The sequence below is a fragment of the Brachycentrus maculatus genome, unplaced genomic scaffold (assembly GCF_059751285.1).
Source record: "Brachycentrus maculatus isolate JH-2025_06_01 unplaced genomic scaffold, ASM5975128v1 h1tg001040l, whole genome shotgun sequence".
Taxonomy (NCBI): Eukaryota; Metazoa; Arthropoda; class Insecta; order Trichoptera; family Brachycentridae; genus Brachycentrus; species Brachycentrus maculatus.
Window position 1 is genome coordinate 4,882 of NW_028281751.1, and position 20,493 is coordinate 25,374.

Genomic DNA, 20,493 nt, shown 5'->3' on the forward strand with positions numbered 1-20,493 from the left:
ACACTAACATAATACATTTTTGCATTTCTCAACAATGCTTCAAATAATGTTTAAAATGACTCACAGCAACACCAAACCAAATTTACCTATAAATTCATTATTATAATACACGAGGACATACTAAAATACATGAGGGGCCGATAAACTCAACTAAGTTTGAAGTAAGGTCCTTACAATATGCTTGTATTGCCTATACCCAAAGTTATCAGCTGCCTGTCATATATGTATAAAATAGAACCCTTTTTTATCATTATTTGCATGTGTTTGTTTCTAAAAGTATCTCAAGAATTATGTTAGGTGCATCGATATGAAACTGACGTTTTTTTGCTAAATTTTATTAATTTTATTTCGATACCAAAGGAAAAGAATACATTTATCGAAATAATAATAACTACTACTTTCATGTATTTTTCTGGCAAAACACGGAATCCGTGCTGTTTATTAAAATTCTACTTTGATGGGCTTATAACTAAAAATAAAGTTTAAAAATAATAGTTTTTTGTTATAACATGGTTTTATTGACAAAATTAACCACTTAACAACACGACATACAATTTTTAAATTTTTGGTATAAAATTGGCAATGGTTATCAATAATTAAATATTCTAAATTAATAAATATGAAACAATTTTAGTTTTAAAAAAACTACCATTAAAATAATAATAATAAATTAACATATTAAATCCTGTGACATAAATATTATTTCCTAAAATAAAACATTGTTTAAATAATATTATTATAAAATGAATCAGCTATCAAAAAAATAACGTCCTTTCCAGTAAATTTTCAAAAGCATTAAGCGTCGAGAAATAAAAATAAAAATGTACATAATTTTTTTTTTAATCGAAATGAAAAAACTGTTTATTTTTTTTCATTAAAAAGGTAACATTGTTCGTAAACTTTTGTTTTGGACCCGGTATAAATAATAGGATAATTGTAAATTAACGAATTCAATTCTTCGTCAGGATCTGTGAAATGATGGCTATTCTTCCGGCATTCTGAAACGATGAAACTAGCGAAATACTGATTCGCTTTTATTGCATCTCCAGAATGAGGGATTTCGGGTTTTCCCCATTCGTAAATAACTTTTTCTGGATGAAATTGTACCCCGTAAAATGGATAACTGAAAAAAAAGTATTTAGAGAAAGATATAAGAGCTGCTTAGTAAAAAGCTTCTTTACATCTCACCAATAGATGTCTCTAGTGAAGTTCTAGTGATTCAAGAAAAAGGTTTCTAAATTGGTTCACATATATAGAACTTCCAAGAATTTAAGTAGTGTGGTTGTCAATAATGGGTAGAATTGGTGAATGTTACACGTGTGTAAAGTGATCACTTAATCCAGCCTTTGACGGTCGTCAGCCCCGTAAATGCCCAGACTTCCATATTCTTCATCTCTGATGAGATGTCAAAAAATAATAAGATATAAGCGAATGCTAAATTGACGTATATGATGAGTGCTTGGGACAAGTGCAGGAATTTTCGTATCTAGGAAACATATTCTCAAAGGATGGAAAAGTGGATATAGATACCGATAGAAGGGTAAATGTAGGGAATAGAACAAATGGTGCTTTAAATAGAGTGATTGTAAAAGAAACATGTCCATGGAAGCAAAACAGGCTGTTCTCAACGCAGTGCCAGAATCAACAATAATGAATGGAAGCGAAAAATGGAATTGACTAAAGAAGGATAAAGCAGAGAAAATTGATGTATGACGAAAGTAGAAATGAAGATATTAAAATGAGTGGTGGGGACTGACCGGAGTCATTTCGTCGTAACGTTACACGTTACGATGCGCGCATTCGTATAGTCAGTACAGCGAGCCAAGGTCGTTCCGAGTGCCTACTCCATCCGATGTTCGAATGCTCGCCGCGAACGTTACGTTATGACGAAATGCTCCGGTCAGTCCCCATGGCTGAACAAGAAACAATTGAAATATTAGGAAAAATATTTGAGGTGGTTTTTTTTTCTCTTTCACATTTTTGCATCCTGCTTGTACATGCAAGGTCATGCTACGGGTAAGGGATTCTTACACTTTTACTATAGTGCTTTCCAGTATGCAATTTGTAGGAGAAAAAAAAGAGGGTAGAGGGTAGAGGGTGGGTTAGACATATGGAGCGAATAGATAGCGAGAGAATGACTTATAAAGTATATTAGGCTAATGTAAACTGAAGAACACAACGAGGACGACCAAAAAAGACTTGGCAGGACTAAATCAATTAAAACCTAAAACCTGGTCGTGCCAGTAAATGTATATATACCTTTTTGATTCTAAAGTAGAAATGTATTCCAATTTTTCTTGATCGATACTCGTTGATAAAAACGTCCATTCCTTGTGTAATTCGAATTTTTTAAATGTCTGCAAATAAAAATCACGTAAAAAACATACTGTTTGAAAAAAATACTTACTTTATGAAAGTCCTTTTTAATATTAGCTACATAATACGACGATACTATTTGAATCGTATTTTTCACAAATCGTCCTTGGTCATAATGATAAAAATTGAAAAAATATATATAGGCTCGTACATATTTAAAAAAAACAGAGATTTTGACAGTGAATGGCCAGCCTTAGAAGTCATTTGAATGATTTTGTGTTTTATTCATAAATAAAAAAGTACAATTTCTTAATTCAATCCACATTTTTTTCAAAATAAAAAGTTTTGTTTTATAGCCAATTCTAATACCAAATATTGTGTGACCAACCCTTTCAAAATCACTTTGAAATACATCCAATATACAGGTGAAAGAGTTTTATTTATCGGTTTAAATTAAATACACAAACATTTTTTCAATAAAAATACATGTTTATTCACCTCCTTCGTTATGCAAAATTGATGATAGTTATACGTCACATCTTGTGTTGATAAAATTGATTTAGTTTCCTCTGGAATATGTCCGAATAATCTACTATTCTGGTAATCTGTAAAAAAATCAATTTTATTGATATCCCAACTTGACGTGAATGAAAATAAGTTTGTGTTTATTACCATATATTGTATTATTCACCATACGAATGATATATTTATATATTGTATCATAGGTGTCTCAAAATTACACTTGCGTAACGTTCACCATTCTGCAAATTATTGAATGTTCGTGGTGGATTAATGATTAAATAATACTCTCCTTATCATTCATCGTTAACTTTGTGTAAAACCACTTTTATAGACACCTTTTCGTAACTACCGGTTACGGAATAAATAACCAACTAAATTTAACTTCGAGTCCACTTTTAAAAATATTCCCACTGTGTTCATTTGTTCTTCTTTCTCTCTTTCAAAATTTTATTTTGCACAACTGTCAAATCGTAATAATTTTATTTTAATGACTTGATGATGAAATGATTAGTCTGGAACCAGTTGTCATGAATAAGTGTTTATAAAAGTGGTATTACACAAAGTGAACGATGAATGATAGGGAAAGTGTTATATTGACATACCACAAAGTTATCAATGCTTTTAAAAAACAAAATAAATTATTCACTTTTATTGGATTCGTTTGAGGGGATAAGACCTGTTTTTTTCATATTACTCGTATATAATTTTTATCAGTAAGAACATGGACAATAGCGGGGAACGGTTTATTCATTGTCATACAGGTAATAAAAGGTTGATTATTATTTAATTTTTTATGAATTTCTATTGTTTCAAAATGTTACAGTTTATGACTTTTCGTATGAATATTTTTTTAGGATTCCTATGTTTGTGTTGAAATATTAATAGAAAAAATTGATATTTATGTTATTACTTACCATTTTCGAAAATAAGATTTGATGTTTGATTAAACGATTTGCAATTCGTCCTGTAGCCTTCACTACTTCTCTTCAGCCAAAGGTAAGGCAAGAGTTCGAACCCCAGGCATGTACCCCAGAGAGGGAAATATACACCTTTGTCATTAAGCTCTACAGCAATACTGTAAATATGTTCCCCTGCGTCGGCATAGCCGTTAGATTGATCAAACCACGTTGACCCTCCTGGGAATAATACTCTGTGCAACAATTAAGATTAATAAAATTAATAGCTCATTCATGCAGTAAATAATTCATGAAAAGATAAAATAGTTTATATAAATATATATATATATATATATATATATATATATATATATATATATATATATATATATATATATATATATATATATATATATATATATATATATATATATATATATATATATATATATATATATATATATATATATATATATATATATATATATAAATATATATATATATATATATATATATATATATATATATATATATATATATATATACATATATATATATATATATAAATATATATATATATATATATATATATATATATATATATATATATATATATATATATATATATATATATATATTTATTTATATATATATATATTTTATATATATATATATATATATATATATATATATATATATATATATATATATATATATATATATATATATATATATATATTTATATATATATATATATATATATATATATATATATATATATATATATATAAATATATATATATTTATTTACTAATATAATGTATAAAAATAAGACCTTACCCGTTAATTTTACTAAGTATTTCTTCATAATACTTCCTATCTTTTCCAATGCTGAAAATTAAAATAAGTACATAAAATCACAAGAATTTAAGAAAGATATCTGATCCTTGATAAACGCTAGATTGACGGACTCTCACATTGCTATTATTTATATTTAAACGAATTCTGACCAACGCAATATTTAAAAAAAATATATAGTTATGGCCAAGTATTCGTTAAGTTGCAACTTTATTTTCTCTAAATCCAGGTAACATTTTTCGTAAATGATTTTTTCTTAAAATATCATTTTTGCATTGAAAAAGTAAAATTTTCTTCTTAATTATTACATGGTTTTGAAAGGAAAGGAGTTATTGAAAGGTAAGGTGTTAAAAAAAAAAAAAAAAAAAACTTTAAAATATTTTCCATACATTATATATTCTAAAAACAAAAAATATCCTAGGTACATATGTATCTTTTTCAAAATTGACTATGAGCACACGACCAACACAATCTGATTTGAGCGCTTGAGACAAGCTTGAGATATAAGCCTTAAAGGTCTAAAAATCACGCACATATAAAAATATCCATAAAAAAGTGAAAATCACTTTTGTAAACAGACTAATATTTACCTTATCGGGACCACTCTAGCACCACCACCTTCAATAAATTTCACATATGAAGCTGCAATGAAACTATCGTACGTTTCTTCTCCATAAATTTCTTTTAATTTATGCGATACCTCTTGCGCTAATACACCTATGATAGGGAGATTGTTTTCACTCATTTTCTAAGAAATCCACCCTTCTTCCTGTCAAAATAAATATTTAAATTTATCTCTTTTGTATATTAAAAGCATTGTTAACTTTATACTATGGTAATATAGCACTCTCTTTATAATTCATCGTTCACCTTGTGCATTGAAGTGATTATACATAAAGTGAACTATGAATGATAAGGAGAGTGTTTTAAATTAATCGTACAAGTCTTATAAAATTTCAAAATAAAAATTGGGTAATAATTGAAAACTGAACTATCAAAGTGTTGATGACCTTTTTTTAGAGTAGCCACGTGGGATAACCGTGAAGGATAAGATTTTTTTTAACGTTATGGATATTTTCTAAAGTATTTCGTTGGATAAAATAGATTATTTAGGAATCAAAAAAGAAACTCATATGATCAATAAATATATGAAAAATTACGCGGTGTTACACAAATATTTCAATACACTAGGGTTGCTATCAATGTCTCGATGTACTGCTTTTGCGTAATTACCGTAACCTGCTCTAATATACACAAATATTACAACGCACTAGGATTGCTATCAATGTTCCAGTGTATTGCATTTGATTGATCACTGTAACCTAGTATAACATATACAAATATTACAACATACTAGGGTAGCTATCAATGTCTTGGTGTACTGTATTTGCTTGATTACTGTAACTTAGTGTAAAACACAATTATTACAGCACACTAGGGTTGCTATCAATGTCTCAGTGTATTACTTTTGGTTAGTTACTTTAGCCTAGTCTAACACACATAAATATTACAACACACTAGAGTTGCTATCATTATCTCAGAGTCTGCATTAAATTGATTACTGTAACCTAGTCTAAAATACAGAAATATCACAACACACAGGGTTGCCGTCAATGTCTCGGTGTACTGTATTTGCTTGATTACAGCAAACTAATCTCAAACACACAAATATTACAACACTTTAGGGTTGCTATCAATGTGCCATGTATTGCATTTGCTTTATAAGTATAACCTTGCCTAACACACACAAATATTACAAAACACTAGGGTTGTTATGAGTATTTTAACTAATATAAAGTAAATTGTGCAGTTTAAAGAAAAGGCATTGTTATGTGAACACATGCTTAGACAATCGGGCAAAAATTTAAGAAAACTTTATTTTTAAGCCATGAAAATAATGAATAATTTCACCTTATGTACACGTGTCCTACGTATCGAAATGGCAGTGAGCGACTAGGAGGGACGCGATAGTGGCGCCTCAAAAACTTATTCATCTCTCTGCAAACGTTTGTTTCCGTTGCCGCTTTTCCCGCTTAAATATCAGAAAAAAAGACGTGAGACATGTGCTTAAAAATAGCTTTATTGTATTTTTTGTTTGTTAATTTCAATACCCACTTGATAAATGCATTCACGTTGTTTAAATAACATCGTATACCGTAACGATAATAATATCTATAAAAGATACCTTGCATTCCATTTTTTGTATTATTTGTATGTAATCTCATGAAATGGGAAAACAATATAAAAAATATATTAAAAGTCATCAAATATAAGAAACTAGTTTAAAATAAATATGTTCAAGAACATTGATGAACTATTGGATTTATCAATTAGCATATAAATACAAAATAACATCTAAAATAACGTAATACTCAACATTTTGAATGTGTCCAAATACTTGTTTTCAAATCTGGATTATCTCCACATAGGTGTTATTTTTTAAATTTTTACATCACAACATAGATGAAGAAGAATATGGAAGTTTGGGTATTTGTGGAGCTGTCATAGGCTGGTTGGTGATCACTTTACACACGTGCAATATTCACAAATTCTACCCATAATTGACAACCACACTACCATTTTTTTTATACTCCTAGATATATTGATCAATCTTATAATACAGTATATATGATTTCACAATAACCATCTATGATGGATCAAGGAAAGCTTTTATTAAGCAGAAACTCTTTTATTTGTATGTAAGATTCAAACTCTGGATTATATTCACATACTGAGAACTGCCTGATTTTTTGTAGAGCTTTTTTTAGTAGCATAGATGGCTTATGTGAACTCATGTGTACCGTGTGACGAGATTGATCAATATATGTAGGAGTTCCAAAATTTTAAGTAGTGTGGTTGTAAATCATGGGTAAATAACTCGAAACTGGCTATAACACCCAAGATGGGTGAAAAGCCATTAAAAAGAAGAAGAAGAAGAAATCATTGGTAGAATTGGTGAGTATTGCACGTGTGTCAAATAATCAAGTGACCAAGACCAATAAGCCCTGCAAATACCCAGACTTCCATATTCTTCTTCATCTTTGTTGAGATGTCAAAAATGTAATTAATACGCATTGATTTTTTTAACAACTCTTTTCAAGCCGTTGTCTTATGTGAGTTCACTCAATATTAAAAATTCGCCATCTCAAAATAAAAAAAAATGCAATTTTAAGTAATACTGACACATTTTTGACACATCACTTACACAGCAACGGAAAGTAAAATTGCCGTAAATGTTTGTAAAACAACACTTCTATATAACTATTGATACCAACAAAGATATATAACAGATTGACCCCCTTATAAAGTTGAGATAAGTACCGCAATATCGGAGACAACGTTATAGAGGGTAAATATTTTTAAATTGTATTTCAATTCAATAATGACTCATTTCAGCCATTTCCGCTGATCAAAAATAAAAAATACAAATTAAAACATTGAACCCTTATAACGTTCCCTCCGATAACTTGGTACCTATTTCAACGTATATTAGTGATATCCCATTTTTTATATTTTAAATTATATTGATATTATTAAATTAATTTAATTTTTTTATATATAGATATATATATATATATATATATATATATATATATATATATATATATATATATATATATATATATATATATATATATATATATATATATATATATATATATATATATATATATATATATATATATATATATATATATATATATATATATATATATATATATATTTATATATATATATATATATATATATATATATATATATATATATATATATATATATATATATATATATATATATATATATATATCGGTTTTACATAACACATCTTTTTACTGATTAACTTTCTTACTTTTTAATGTTCCACCATTGAAAATATTGTGTAAAAACCATAAGAAATCGTATCGAATAATAAAATAACTTCACTTCTTCTGTTATTTCTGAATTACTGATTTTATTCATGAAAGTCATCGCCTTATTTGCAGGTATATCTAAGCATTGTAATCTTATTGATAATGTATCTGTGTTTTATTAATTTACTTTTGATAAGCCTACTATCGCAACAATTATTAACAGATTAATTACGATGTTTGCAATAATCATAATGCAGATAAATTTATTGCAGTGACGAAATTATACAGTAAAACCTCGATATAACGGACCTCTATTTAACGAACTTCGGATACAGCGGACAAAAATCCGGAAAATGAAATGAATAAAACGTCTTATTAATATTATACATGTCTAAGGAGACACAACGAATTCAATCAACGGTTGATAGCCGGAGAGGAAATACGTCTTTCCACTCCCGATTTTTTTTAATAATGTGTATTCTATATATTTTTTAGTTTTTTAGAATATGTAGAGAATAAAATAATTGTTTAATATAAAAAAAATAATAATACAAGAAAAGGTCCTATCAACCAATCTTTTCTTTTCAAAACCATTTAATTATTTTAAAGAAAAGCTTATGTTTTCAATGTAAAACGGTGTTTTAATGAAAAAAATCAATTACGTAAAATGTTACTTGGATTTAGAAAAAAATAAGTTGCGACTTAACTAATACTGGGCCTTGAATTGAAGTATCGCCGCATCGCTAGTGGCACTAGAAATTGAGACATAATGCCGTCCTGGTCGTAGACTGCACCTAGCCGGAACAACAACACTGCTAAAATGGAATTATCAGTGGTAAGATCAAATCTTGACGATCTAAAAACATTTATTGACTATACGTCAGATAACGAAGTTAGAAAGTTGATTATAATAATTGAAAAAAAAAACAAACTTCAAGAGTGCAAACAAAACTTGATTCCTTTTTCACAGCAGGATTACCGAAAGCAAGCGCGCGATATCAAACAGCAACGTCACTTTGCGGCGAGTGTCCGCATACAATAAATAGAATTTTGTTTGGGTTTTGTATTGTTTATTTATCTCAATACAGTGTTCATACTTTTTTAAAGTTTTAATAATTTATTTTAAACCTATTTTAAATAACGGATTTTCGGTTATAACGGACACTTCCTCCCCCTAATTATTGCGTCAATCGAGGTTTTACTGAACTTCAATAAATAAAAATATATCAATATTACCTAGAGATTATCAAAGAAACACATAAAATTTAAGAACATTTTGTGTTTTACAAAATGGACACTAACGGAGTTTTTTTAATATTTATTTTAACTGCAGACAGTTGGTGGAATTCCATATTGAATTGTTAAGTAATATATCCAAAATTAAATACGGTTATTGGATTAAATTCTACTTTTATTTATGACAATCATATATGTAAATAAAAGCAAAATTCAATTTAATAATCGTTTCAAATTTTGGATATACTACCCAACAATTAACAGAGTTATTTATATATATTTTTAAAGTAATTATTGTAAACTAAAACAAATAAAAAAAGGTTTTCTGGAGTATTTTTCGTTCCTATGATGCTAAGTATATTATGTAATGGTACATAAATCCCATAGTGTGTCGCAAAAATCGATGCCTATCGTGGCTCATGGTTTGAGCACGTTTGAGCACCACTGCTCTAAATCTGTGGTGCTTAAACCATGAGCCTCGACGCGTAGGGGCGTCAGCATTTTTTTAAATGAGCTGTCTGAATCATTATTTAATTTAATCGATACCATAGATGTAAGAAATTCTTCCAACCAAAAAATTTGCAGACAACCTTTGTGTTATGTGATACGATATAAAATCTTAACCAAATAGGCACTGCTACCTTATCTCAAAAAACGTACTCATTATGGCGATTATAAAGGATAATCGTTTATCACATTTCTGCAAATTTCTTAGTATTTTCTGTATTTTATTCATTTATTAATCATTTTTATTATTATTTGATTGAATTGTGGGCTTACTTGTTCTTATCTTTTTATCAACTAAAACACTGTTATTATTTGACATTTATATTATGGTATATGTCTATTAGATGATCTAAAAATAATTACTTTAACTCAACTCTTTTTTTTATTTATATCATGTATGACATTCAAGTTATTCTCTTGGATTTTTTATTATTTAAATAATATGGACCTACATTTCTGAACCAAATCATCGACACATCATAATATATCGATAGAAATAGTAATATAATACAGTGTTTAATAATCAACCTAAAGCAGTCCAAAAAATTTAAGTTTACCTCCAACATCATTTATTTTTATTTTTATAAGAGGTCAAGGGATCTTGCATCTCTTATGTCACTGCGACCATATTAGGTCTATTGTGACTTCCCTCTTTGTCATAAGAAAAACATATTACACAGTACAAGATACAGTACATACGAAAAATGTAAAACGCCCTTAAGACGATATTTTGTGAAAAGGTTTTTAAAGAGTTTTAAAAATGTATCCTGGCCAATATCTGTACCCGACGGATTCTCCAGTTCTTTGGACACGTTGAACGAGGGTAGCCTGGAACGACTAGTTGTGATCGGTAGCCTGGAGGGAAAGAGAGGGAGAGGAAGATCCCCACACGATGGACCGATCAAATTAAGGCAGCAGCAGGCACCTCAGTGGTTGGAGCACTACGTGCAGCGCGTCAAGGGATAACTGGAGAAGAGTCACTGCTTCTGCAAGGGTCACAACCCTCAGCAATGAGGATTAAGACGGAGAAGAAGAAAAATGTATCCAAATATTAATTTAAATTATATGAAACTTTGACTATATTAACTAGTAAACTGTAAGACTTGAAATTATTATCTGAAATCCTACAAAAATGTTGTACTAGAATCACTTTTTTTTTACAAATATACATGCATTTTTTTATTAAGCCTCCATTCGTTTACAAGTGATGTACTTAGTCGTATGGATTATGACATTATAATTTTCCCGCATTGGCACCATCTGTGCATTCTGAATGAAAGCTTTCGCTACAGTTTTCAGTAAGTTCTGATTCGATGGAACCATCTAAAATTATACAGAATTCAAGACCAGTTTGCAAAAAATATTATTTGTCTTACATAATGCTTTAATTAAACATAATGCTTTATAGTGTAAATAAATACACGAATCTTACCTTATATTTAAATAGAAAAGAACTAACCATTTTTACTCGGAACTTGAAACACATAGCTATATTTTTAGGCAGCTCACTTCAGCGTGATGTGACACTGAATACAAACTGAGTACACAAACACAAACACGCATGCGTGTCATTCCTAAATAAAATAAAATAAATTTGTACTTTGAAATTGTACGTTTTGGTATGGCATGAAAGTGTATAGACCTTCTCTTGGTTCATGTGTATTGTGGAATGGAAAAAATACCGCTTCCAGAATATTTTTATATGAATTTTAATTCATATCTCTTTCAACAAAAAAATAATGGTCCAGGCACTTGATTGAAAAAGCATATCATTATTGCAGGTAGATGTTAATATATATATATATATATATATATATATATATATATATATATATATATATATATATATATATATATATATATATATATATATATATATATATATATATATATATATATATATATATATATATATATATATATATATATATATATATATATATATATATATATATATATATATATATATATATATATATATATATATATATATATATATATATATATATATATATATATATATATATATATATATATATATATATATATATACATATATAAATATATTATTTAAAAATTAAAATAAAAGATATTTTCAAGCAGAAGGTACGAATATTTTATTTACTAAAATTTTTACAATGTGCATTAAATATTACGAATGTTTCTATTGTATATTGTTTTTTCCGTATCCATTTCATTTTATGGGTGTTATTATTATTAAAATTTTTAATTAAAAATATTTTCAAACAGTATGAATATTTTTAATTTCACATATCAGTTAGTACTCGTATATGTATTCCATGTGTTAATAAATATTTTACTTTCTAAAAATTTTACAATTTACATTGAATACAACCATAATATTATAAGATTTTCAAAAAAAAAACTTTTCACGCAATATTACAGTTTAGACAGGACATATAACTGGAAGCTTTATATACAAATTTAGTATTCTCCATAAAATAAATTTGTCAGATTTTTGTAAAAAAAAATTTAAAGTTACTGTGTTTTTCAACAAAACACTTCTGTTAGACCAGTTTTAAGTTTAGTGTTAACACTGAGAGTTTTGAACATTTTTTACTTTCATTTGTCTTTGAGAACATCTGTAGTTCTCGATACTAGTCGTGTGTTTATATTAATACACTCAAAAATCTTATTCAGTGAGACGTTCATAAAAATATGTATTGGAAAAATAAATAATAATTAATAAAATAAATAAATAAATAATTTTATTATTTAGGTTTATATTATTTTATACCTTTATTTTGACATCGATAACTCATTTATTTATTAATTTTAGTGGAAAGTTATTCTATGTATGCACTTGGCATCTTATTTTAGTAGGTTTTACTAAAAATAGATGCTAATATTATTTGGATCAATTTTACTGAAAAAAATAACACTGTTCGAAAGCACTTCCTATTAGTCCCGTAAATGTTGTATGGAAATTGTAGATCAAACTATTTTGCTCTTCATCTTCACTGTCAAATTTATGGTTACTCTTCCTGGCTTCGTTGACGAAAAATTCGGCGAAATAGCTGTTAGCTTTAACTGCGTTACGTGTATGGGAAATATTCCTGTCTGTCACCCACTCATAGATATTCTTCTCAGGGTGAAACTGTACTCCGTAAAAAGGATATCTGCGGGAAATAATAATAACATTACGGACTCTGGTGGAATGGAAAGATGGAAAACCGCTTATTGTACATATCTTGATATCCTCAATATTTGGTTTCCAAATTTGTTTCTTAAGAAAGCGGTCTTTATATGTTTACACAATATATCGTTTTTTTTCAAGTATTAAAAATGTTTGAATTTCAGATTTACTTGGTAAACACTACACTTCTTAAAACCCATTGTGACACGTGTTTCGATGCATTTTGCATCATTTTCAAGCACTGTACACATCAAAATGCATTGAAACACGTGTCGTAATGAAAAATTGAATAGAGATATTTAATAGTGATATTTACGGAGTAAAATTTTAATTAAAAATTACAAACAATTGTTATAAATTGACTGCCGATTCAATAAATGAAACAAAAAATCGGATACAAAACAGGATTATGAACAGATATTTTAGATTATGTAATCCAACATCCCTATCATGTTATTCTTTGACATCTCATCAAAGATGAAGAAGAATATGGAAGTCTGGGCATTTACGGGGCTTACGACCGTCATAGGCTGGTTTAAGTGATCACTTTACACACGTGTAACATTCACCAATTCTACCCATTATTGACAACCACACTACTCAAATTCTTGGAAGTTCTATACATATGAACCAATTTAGAAACCTTGTTCATGAATCACTAGAACTTCACTAGAGACATCTATTGGTGAGATGTAAAGAAGCTTTTTATTAAGCAGAAACTCTTATATTAGTATGTGAGATCCGAATCCTGGATTATAATCACACACATGAGAAACGCCAGAAAATACCATTTTCATTTTTATTATTAAGCTTATAATTTGACCAGATAATTTATTTACAACATTTTGAGTGTGTCCCTATCATGTTACTAACTAAATACATTTTTTCATAAAATCGTGATCCTAGTCAATTGAATTCCAGTGAATCAATTATTATTACACTACAATTATTTCTTTATGTAGCATTAATTTCGAGGAATAACATGATTGAAATATAAAACTTAAACGCTTGTATATACCTACTTTTGGAGTTTAATATAAACATGACAAGTTTCGAAAACTACAGATTGTCTCATCAACAGGTGAGAATATAATTGTTTTGTATTTTTACCTGTAGAAGACATCTTTAGATGTCAAAACTAGTCGTTCTTACATTAATAAACTCAAAAAAGTGGTTATATGCAATTTTTCATTTATTTTTTATTTTATTTATTAAAATTACATTTGAATATATTTAATGTATTTAATTCCAAACATTTATGGCATCTGTTAAACAATATTTGTTTATCACAATGGTATTACAATAGATAATTATTAATGACCTGTGATATTGTGAAGTAGTTAAGTTTTTCCCCAAAATTACCAATTGTTTATATTTTTACAATTGGGTATGGGTTAATCAGGGTTTTTTTTTATGTAACGCGGTTGAATGGCGTTAACGTTTTTTCTATATTTTTTTATTTCAAAGTTATTTAGATGAAACAATGTTTGCGCTTGCTTAATTTCAATCTGTATTTATATAATTCCTCAAAATGATAGGAAATATTGCTTTAAATTTGATTAAAATGATATTTAAATAAAAATTGTTTTAGTAAAAAGCTTGACACGGAGTGAGTTCCGGGACCTTTTTTGTTTTAAAAAAAACCCCTGGATATAATTGAATAATATACTGACACTTGTATTATGGGTGTACTTTACTAAAATATCTTCAGAATTTAGAATAATTGTCATAATATTTATCTCATCTTATAATGATTGTCTACCAATTTATCTTAGAATCAGCATTTATTTGTATAAATTTTCATTGAATTATCTTTCAAAGACAAATTTAATGAAAATTTTTTTAATTATCTTTTATTGATCATGCAATTGATTAATTATTCATCGCTTTAATATAAACAATCACTTTTTTAAATAGAAGAGATATGATGTGATGTCCCATCTACCTAAGATAAAAAAATAAATCTCTTTAATTGATTCGGCAGTAACTTGATTTAATTGATATGTCCATTTTTAAATTAAGTTTTAATTGCTAAATACCACTACTTCTTAAAATCGATTTTGATCTATTCTGCATCATTTTCAAACACCGTATGTATGTACGGTATTTGAAAATGATGCGAAATACATCAAAACATGTGTCATACTAGATTTTAAGGAATAGGGGTATTTACCAAGTAAATATTTTTTTATAATCGTTAGTTTGATACCCTCTCTGATATATTTTCATGCTTTTTTCTTTCTTCAAAAAAGTAAAAAAAAAATGCATTAAAAAAAAACATTTTACTGTGCTTATCAAAGAGTTGGTAAAATATGAAAATAAATAAATAAAAATAATAATCGCTTCTCTCTTATCCACAAACAAGAATAATCCAAACAGCGACGACCAGCCCTTACGAGACTTGAGACCAATCTACTGATTGCAGCATATTATGTGGACCTGTGTGAGGGGTTTACACCCCTTGATGGTTTAAAAGATCTTTCTGCGAAAAAATTCAGTGATGAAAATTTACATACATAAAACTTATTTTAAAAAAAGATTAATACTAACCGTCGAGATTCAATCGTTGAAATAAATTTGAACCCATTTAAGTCATGGTTTTCCGAGATTATTCGCCATTCGTCATCAATATTGAATTCAGTCAAATTCTGCAAAAAAAATAATCGATTAACTACCCATATTTTCTGAACGTTATGTGCATAAAGATCGAACGTGACTTTGAGGATTTTCTTCTGTTGAATTGCTATTGTTTACGTTTTTTGTTTCCTGGCCAATATTGGATGAAAAGTATTGTTTTTTCTTAATACGTACACACAAAACCTATAATAAAATTTAAGAAAATTGAAGAAACAATCGAAGACGTGTGACATCATAGGATAAGTTTTTTACGTTTTTTTTCGCTTTTAGAGAATAAAGCCATGAGCCAATCACTTTTAAATAAGATTTAAGTGTTTAGATAAGTGTTAAAATAATCGATAACATTTCTTTTAAAATATTAGATTGATTCAAGATATTCACACAAAGATAAATGCACCCATACACGATAAAGTGCATTTATAAAAATATTACATGAGCTATATTATTTCGTTGACAATTGATAATACGTAAAAGAAAATAATTACTTTTTCCGTCACACAAAAGCTGTGGAAGTTGGATGTAACCAGTTCTTTTTTGAGTATTGATACTACTTCATTTGATGTTTCACTGAACATTTTACTCGTACCGTAATCTTAAAAATAAAGAAAAGACATTAGTTCCTATGATATTCAGTATTATTTAACATTTAAAATTTAAACGCTGTGATTAGTCTAATATATGATAAATAACAATTTACAATTTTATCAATAAATGAAGCAACAGTGATAAGCATTATTTAAATAAGTACAAAAACAAATTACAAAAAAAAATATTTTGTAAATTGATAACTTTGTGGTATGGTAATAAAACAACCTCCTTATCATCCATTGTTTACTTTGTGTAATACCACTTTTTTTTAAAGTGGTATTACACAATGTAAACAATGGATGATAAGGAGAGTGTTTTACAAAAAAAATACTTCATATTGTTACAAAATCAATGCAATGTTACAATAAGTTTTCGTTAAACACAAATAAACATATATTTAACAGGTGCTATGATAAAATGTATATTTTGCCAAAGAAATATACTTAAACTTATATATTTAAAAAATAACATTGTTAAAAAATATATATACATAGAATCTTTTGGAAATCCATTTTAAGGCATGTAAATCTTGAAATTCTCCAAAGTAATATTTACCGTGAGTAATATACCCTATTTTAGTTTCACTACAATAGTAAATGACTCTTATTAAACTTAATTAAATAATAATAAATAACTTATAAATAATACTGAATTGCTCTTTTTTTAATTTACCATTAAATATACAATTTCCCAATCTTAATTTTTAATAAGAAAAAATACAATTTGATCATATTTTTGCTTGATTTATTTTAGTGTCCGGGCTACCCTTAATTCCCCTACCGTATTTTACCCTAATCACAATAATACCCTAATTATTAGTTGACAAATCCAAGCATCCACACATCTACAAACATCTACAAACAAACAACGACAGAGGTTTCTTTTAAGAACCGAATTTATTAAATTCATAACTATTTAGATGGGTACACACTGTTTATTGACTTAATAAACTTTTTTCGAAGTTAATAACCTCTATAACATTATCTCTGATATTGCGGTACTTATCTCAACCTTATAAGGGGGTCAACCTGTTATATATCTTTGTTGGTATCAATTGTTATATGGACGGGTTGTTTTAGAAACATTTACGGCAATTTTACTTTCCGTTGCTGTGTAAGTGATGTGTAAAAATGTGTCAGTATTACTTAAATTTGCATTTTTAGTTTTTTCTTGATCAAATCAGACGAACGGGGTGTCGGTCGCGCACATTTGTAGCTGAATCCCATTCAAGAGGCCAAAGAGCCGCATGCGGCTCGCGAGTTGCGATTTGCCGACCACTGCTGTAACCAGTCAGTGGCGTGCATTTCATTTAGGCACATTAACAATGCCTCCCTACCTTACTCGTATAAATTGTATTGAACTTTGTATTTTAACACCCCACTAAATTTAGGTACGAAATCATTGTAAGGATCTAGATTTAAGTTATTTGCGGGACTATCAACTACAAATCGTAGCACCTGTCAAAACCATGAAAAAAAAGTAAATACGATAAAATGTAACACGAAAAATTATGTTTCCACTTTTTACATCGTTTAGAACTTTTTACAATTGAATTTTTGCATTGTTTTTCGTGTCAAAAAATAATATAAAATAACTCATATCATTGTTAATCCAGATTTGTGAACAAGTATTGGGACACACTCAAAATGTTGTAAATAAATAAACTGGTCAAATTATAAGCTAAAATAATAAAATGAAAAGAATATTTGCTAGCTTTTCTTATGTATGTGATTATAATCCAGGATTCGGACCTCACATACAAATAAAAGAGTTTCTGCTCAATAAAAAGCTCCTTTCATTTCACCAATAGACGTCTCAAGCACTATGTCTCGTATATTGAACCATATATATAGAAGTTCCAAGAATTTGAGTAGTGTGTATTGTGTATGTAAGCCCCGTGAATTCCCAGACTTCCATATTCTCCTTCATCTATGTTGAGATGTCAAAAAATAATATGAATACCTAGATAATGATTATACAATTACCACTTCGAAATTCAAGATTCAGTGCTTGTTTCTGGGAGTAACAATCGGCTCTATGTTCTCTTCGGTTAGTAGAAAGATATGTGAGTAGTTCAAAACCGAGGCAAGTGCCCCATAAGGGAAAATACTCTTCATCATCGTTCATTTTTCGGGCTATTTTGTAAATCAGTTCTCCAGCATCAGCATACCCATCTGGATTCGGAAACCAGGAAGATCCACCAGGAAATAGGATTCTGTAAATCAATTATATAAGAGATAAATAATGCGTAGCATACTACATATGAAATACCTATTCAATTGAAGGTACGATGGTAAATCGAAGACGAGAACGAGGTTGTTTCGATTGAATTCTAGCAGCAAAATGTTAGCGGGATTTAACAAAAATTTAGTTGAAGGCTTCTGATTGTTGGACTTTAAACAACCTGTGTCTGAAAACAAGAATCAAGAAGTGAAAGAATGGGATCGAACCTCGAAACTATGACTTGAATCAGCGACACTTATCACGGAGCAGACTTGTATTATGAGTTTTTTTTTAAGGAATAACCCGCTAAGCCTCTATTTTAGAGAATTTTAGAATACTTTTTAGAATACAAGTAGAATACTAATAATAGGAAATATGGATGAGAAAATATATTATGTACGCTCACATCAATTGAGAATAAATATTTCTTCAATTCATTTTGTAATTGACGGGAATCGAGCCAGTTTCCCAGTTGATCTAACCTAACCTAACCTAACTATGCTACGGTGCCGAGAGTTTCAGTTTTTTTTCAATACAATGAATTTTAATTTTCAAACATATCGTTAAAAAATGGATGCAAAATCATATTTGAAAATTGTCTGTGTGAATGATCTCTTTAATGATTTATATTAAACTTCTTACCCATTAATTTTACTCATAATATTTGCGTAGTAATCCTCATTTTTCCCAATCCTACAAAATTTTATTTAAACATTATTTTAAATAATATTATACGATAATATATTTCATAATTTAACTGTAAATCAAAAGGGCTTAGTATAAAGACATGTTTGGTTTTCTTTATTCTAATACTTTATTTTCATTCGTCATTCATTCTAAAAAATAAATCTAACCATAGTTTTATTTTTGTACATAATATCTTTATATGAATACTATAAAATATATAGATTACGTGAAAAAAAATCATGTCAAAAGAACTCACTCCCCAGAGAAAGTCGGATATCGATTGACAAAGTCTTTATCGGAGAAGTGGGTACCCGGCATATTATGAAATGAATAAAAAAAAGATAAATTAAAATGATAATAAAAAATTTATAAAATAATGCTCCAAAAAATCACCATATTGGCACCACTCTAGCACCAGCTCCTTCAATAAATTTCACATAGGAAGCTGCAATAAAACTGCTGTACATTCCTGGATAGGCAGTCTCGAGACTAACCGACATCTCTTGACTTAGAACACCGATTATAGGACGTTTATTTTCCGGTTCATTAGACTCAATTAATTGTAATGATGAAACCAAATTTACATAATAAATAATTAAAACCGATGATAACAATATTAGCACATTCATGTTGATAGTGTTATATCAGACAGAGCGGACGACTAACTTGTAACAACGTACCACAGACTACTAATTTATATCTCACTAATATACATTAAATTAAATTCGTTACACTTATTGGAGTGGGTATACTATTACAGTCGAACGTGGTTATAACGAGCATTGAAAGAAAGTTTTTTTTTAGTATAATATAAATTGTAAAAACGTCCATGCGTCGCACATTTACAGCTTAAATTAGGAGTTAAAAATACGCAATGCCTAACCAAATTTCTGTACTGACTGACGCGATTAGCTTTAAACTTTTTTAGAGGAAAATCGTTATTTTATTAGATTGCCAATGTCAACTTTAAATAAAAAAAAATTTAAAAAAATGTTTTTTAAACATCAAAAAGAAT

At 28.2% G+C, this 20,493-nt stretch overlaps 2 protein-coding genes across 2 annotated transcripts; both read right to left on the reverse strand.

Moving 5' to 3' along the window:
- Nucleotides 1–565: 565 nt before the first annotated feature.
- On the reverse strand, nt 566–11,659 carry LOC148299625 (gamma-glutamyl hydrolase A-like). Its single transcript, XM_088275870.1, has 8 exons — nt 11,646–11,659; nt 6,504–6,624; nt 5,183–5,361; nt 4,575–4,625; nt 3,753–3,988; nt 2,815–2,921; nt 2,260–2,357; nt 566–1,123 (listed from the first exon to the last, which is right to left on the reverse strand). The coding sequence occupies exons 3-8, from the start codon at nt 5,335–5,337 to the stop codon at nt 862–864; spliced, it is 909 nt and encodes a 302-aa protein (XP_088131996.1). The 5' UTR covers nt 5,338–5,361; nt 6,504–6,624; nt 11,646–11,659; the 3' UTR covers nt 566–861.
- Nucleotides 11,660–12,913: 1,254 nt separating this feature from the next.
- On the reverse strand, nt 12,914–20,169 carry LOC148299626 (gamma-glutamyl hydrolase-like). Its single transcript, XM_088275872.1, has 6 exons — nt 19,872–20,169; nt 19,434–19,484; nt 18,554–18,783; nt 16,466–16,572; nt 15,894–15,991; nt 12,914–13,326 (listed from the first exon to the last, which is right to left on the reverse strand). The coding sequence occupies exons 1-6, from the start codon at nt 20,105–20,107 to the stop codon at nt 13,071–13,073; spliced, it is 978 nt and encodes a 325-aa protein (XP_088131998.1). The 5' UTR covers nt 20,108–20,169; the 3' UTR covers nt 12,914–13,070.
- Nucleotides 20,170–20,493: the final 324 nt, after the last annotated feature.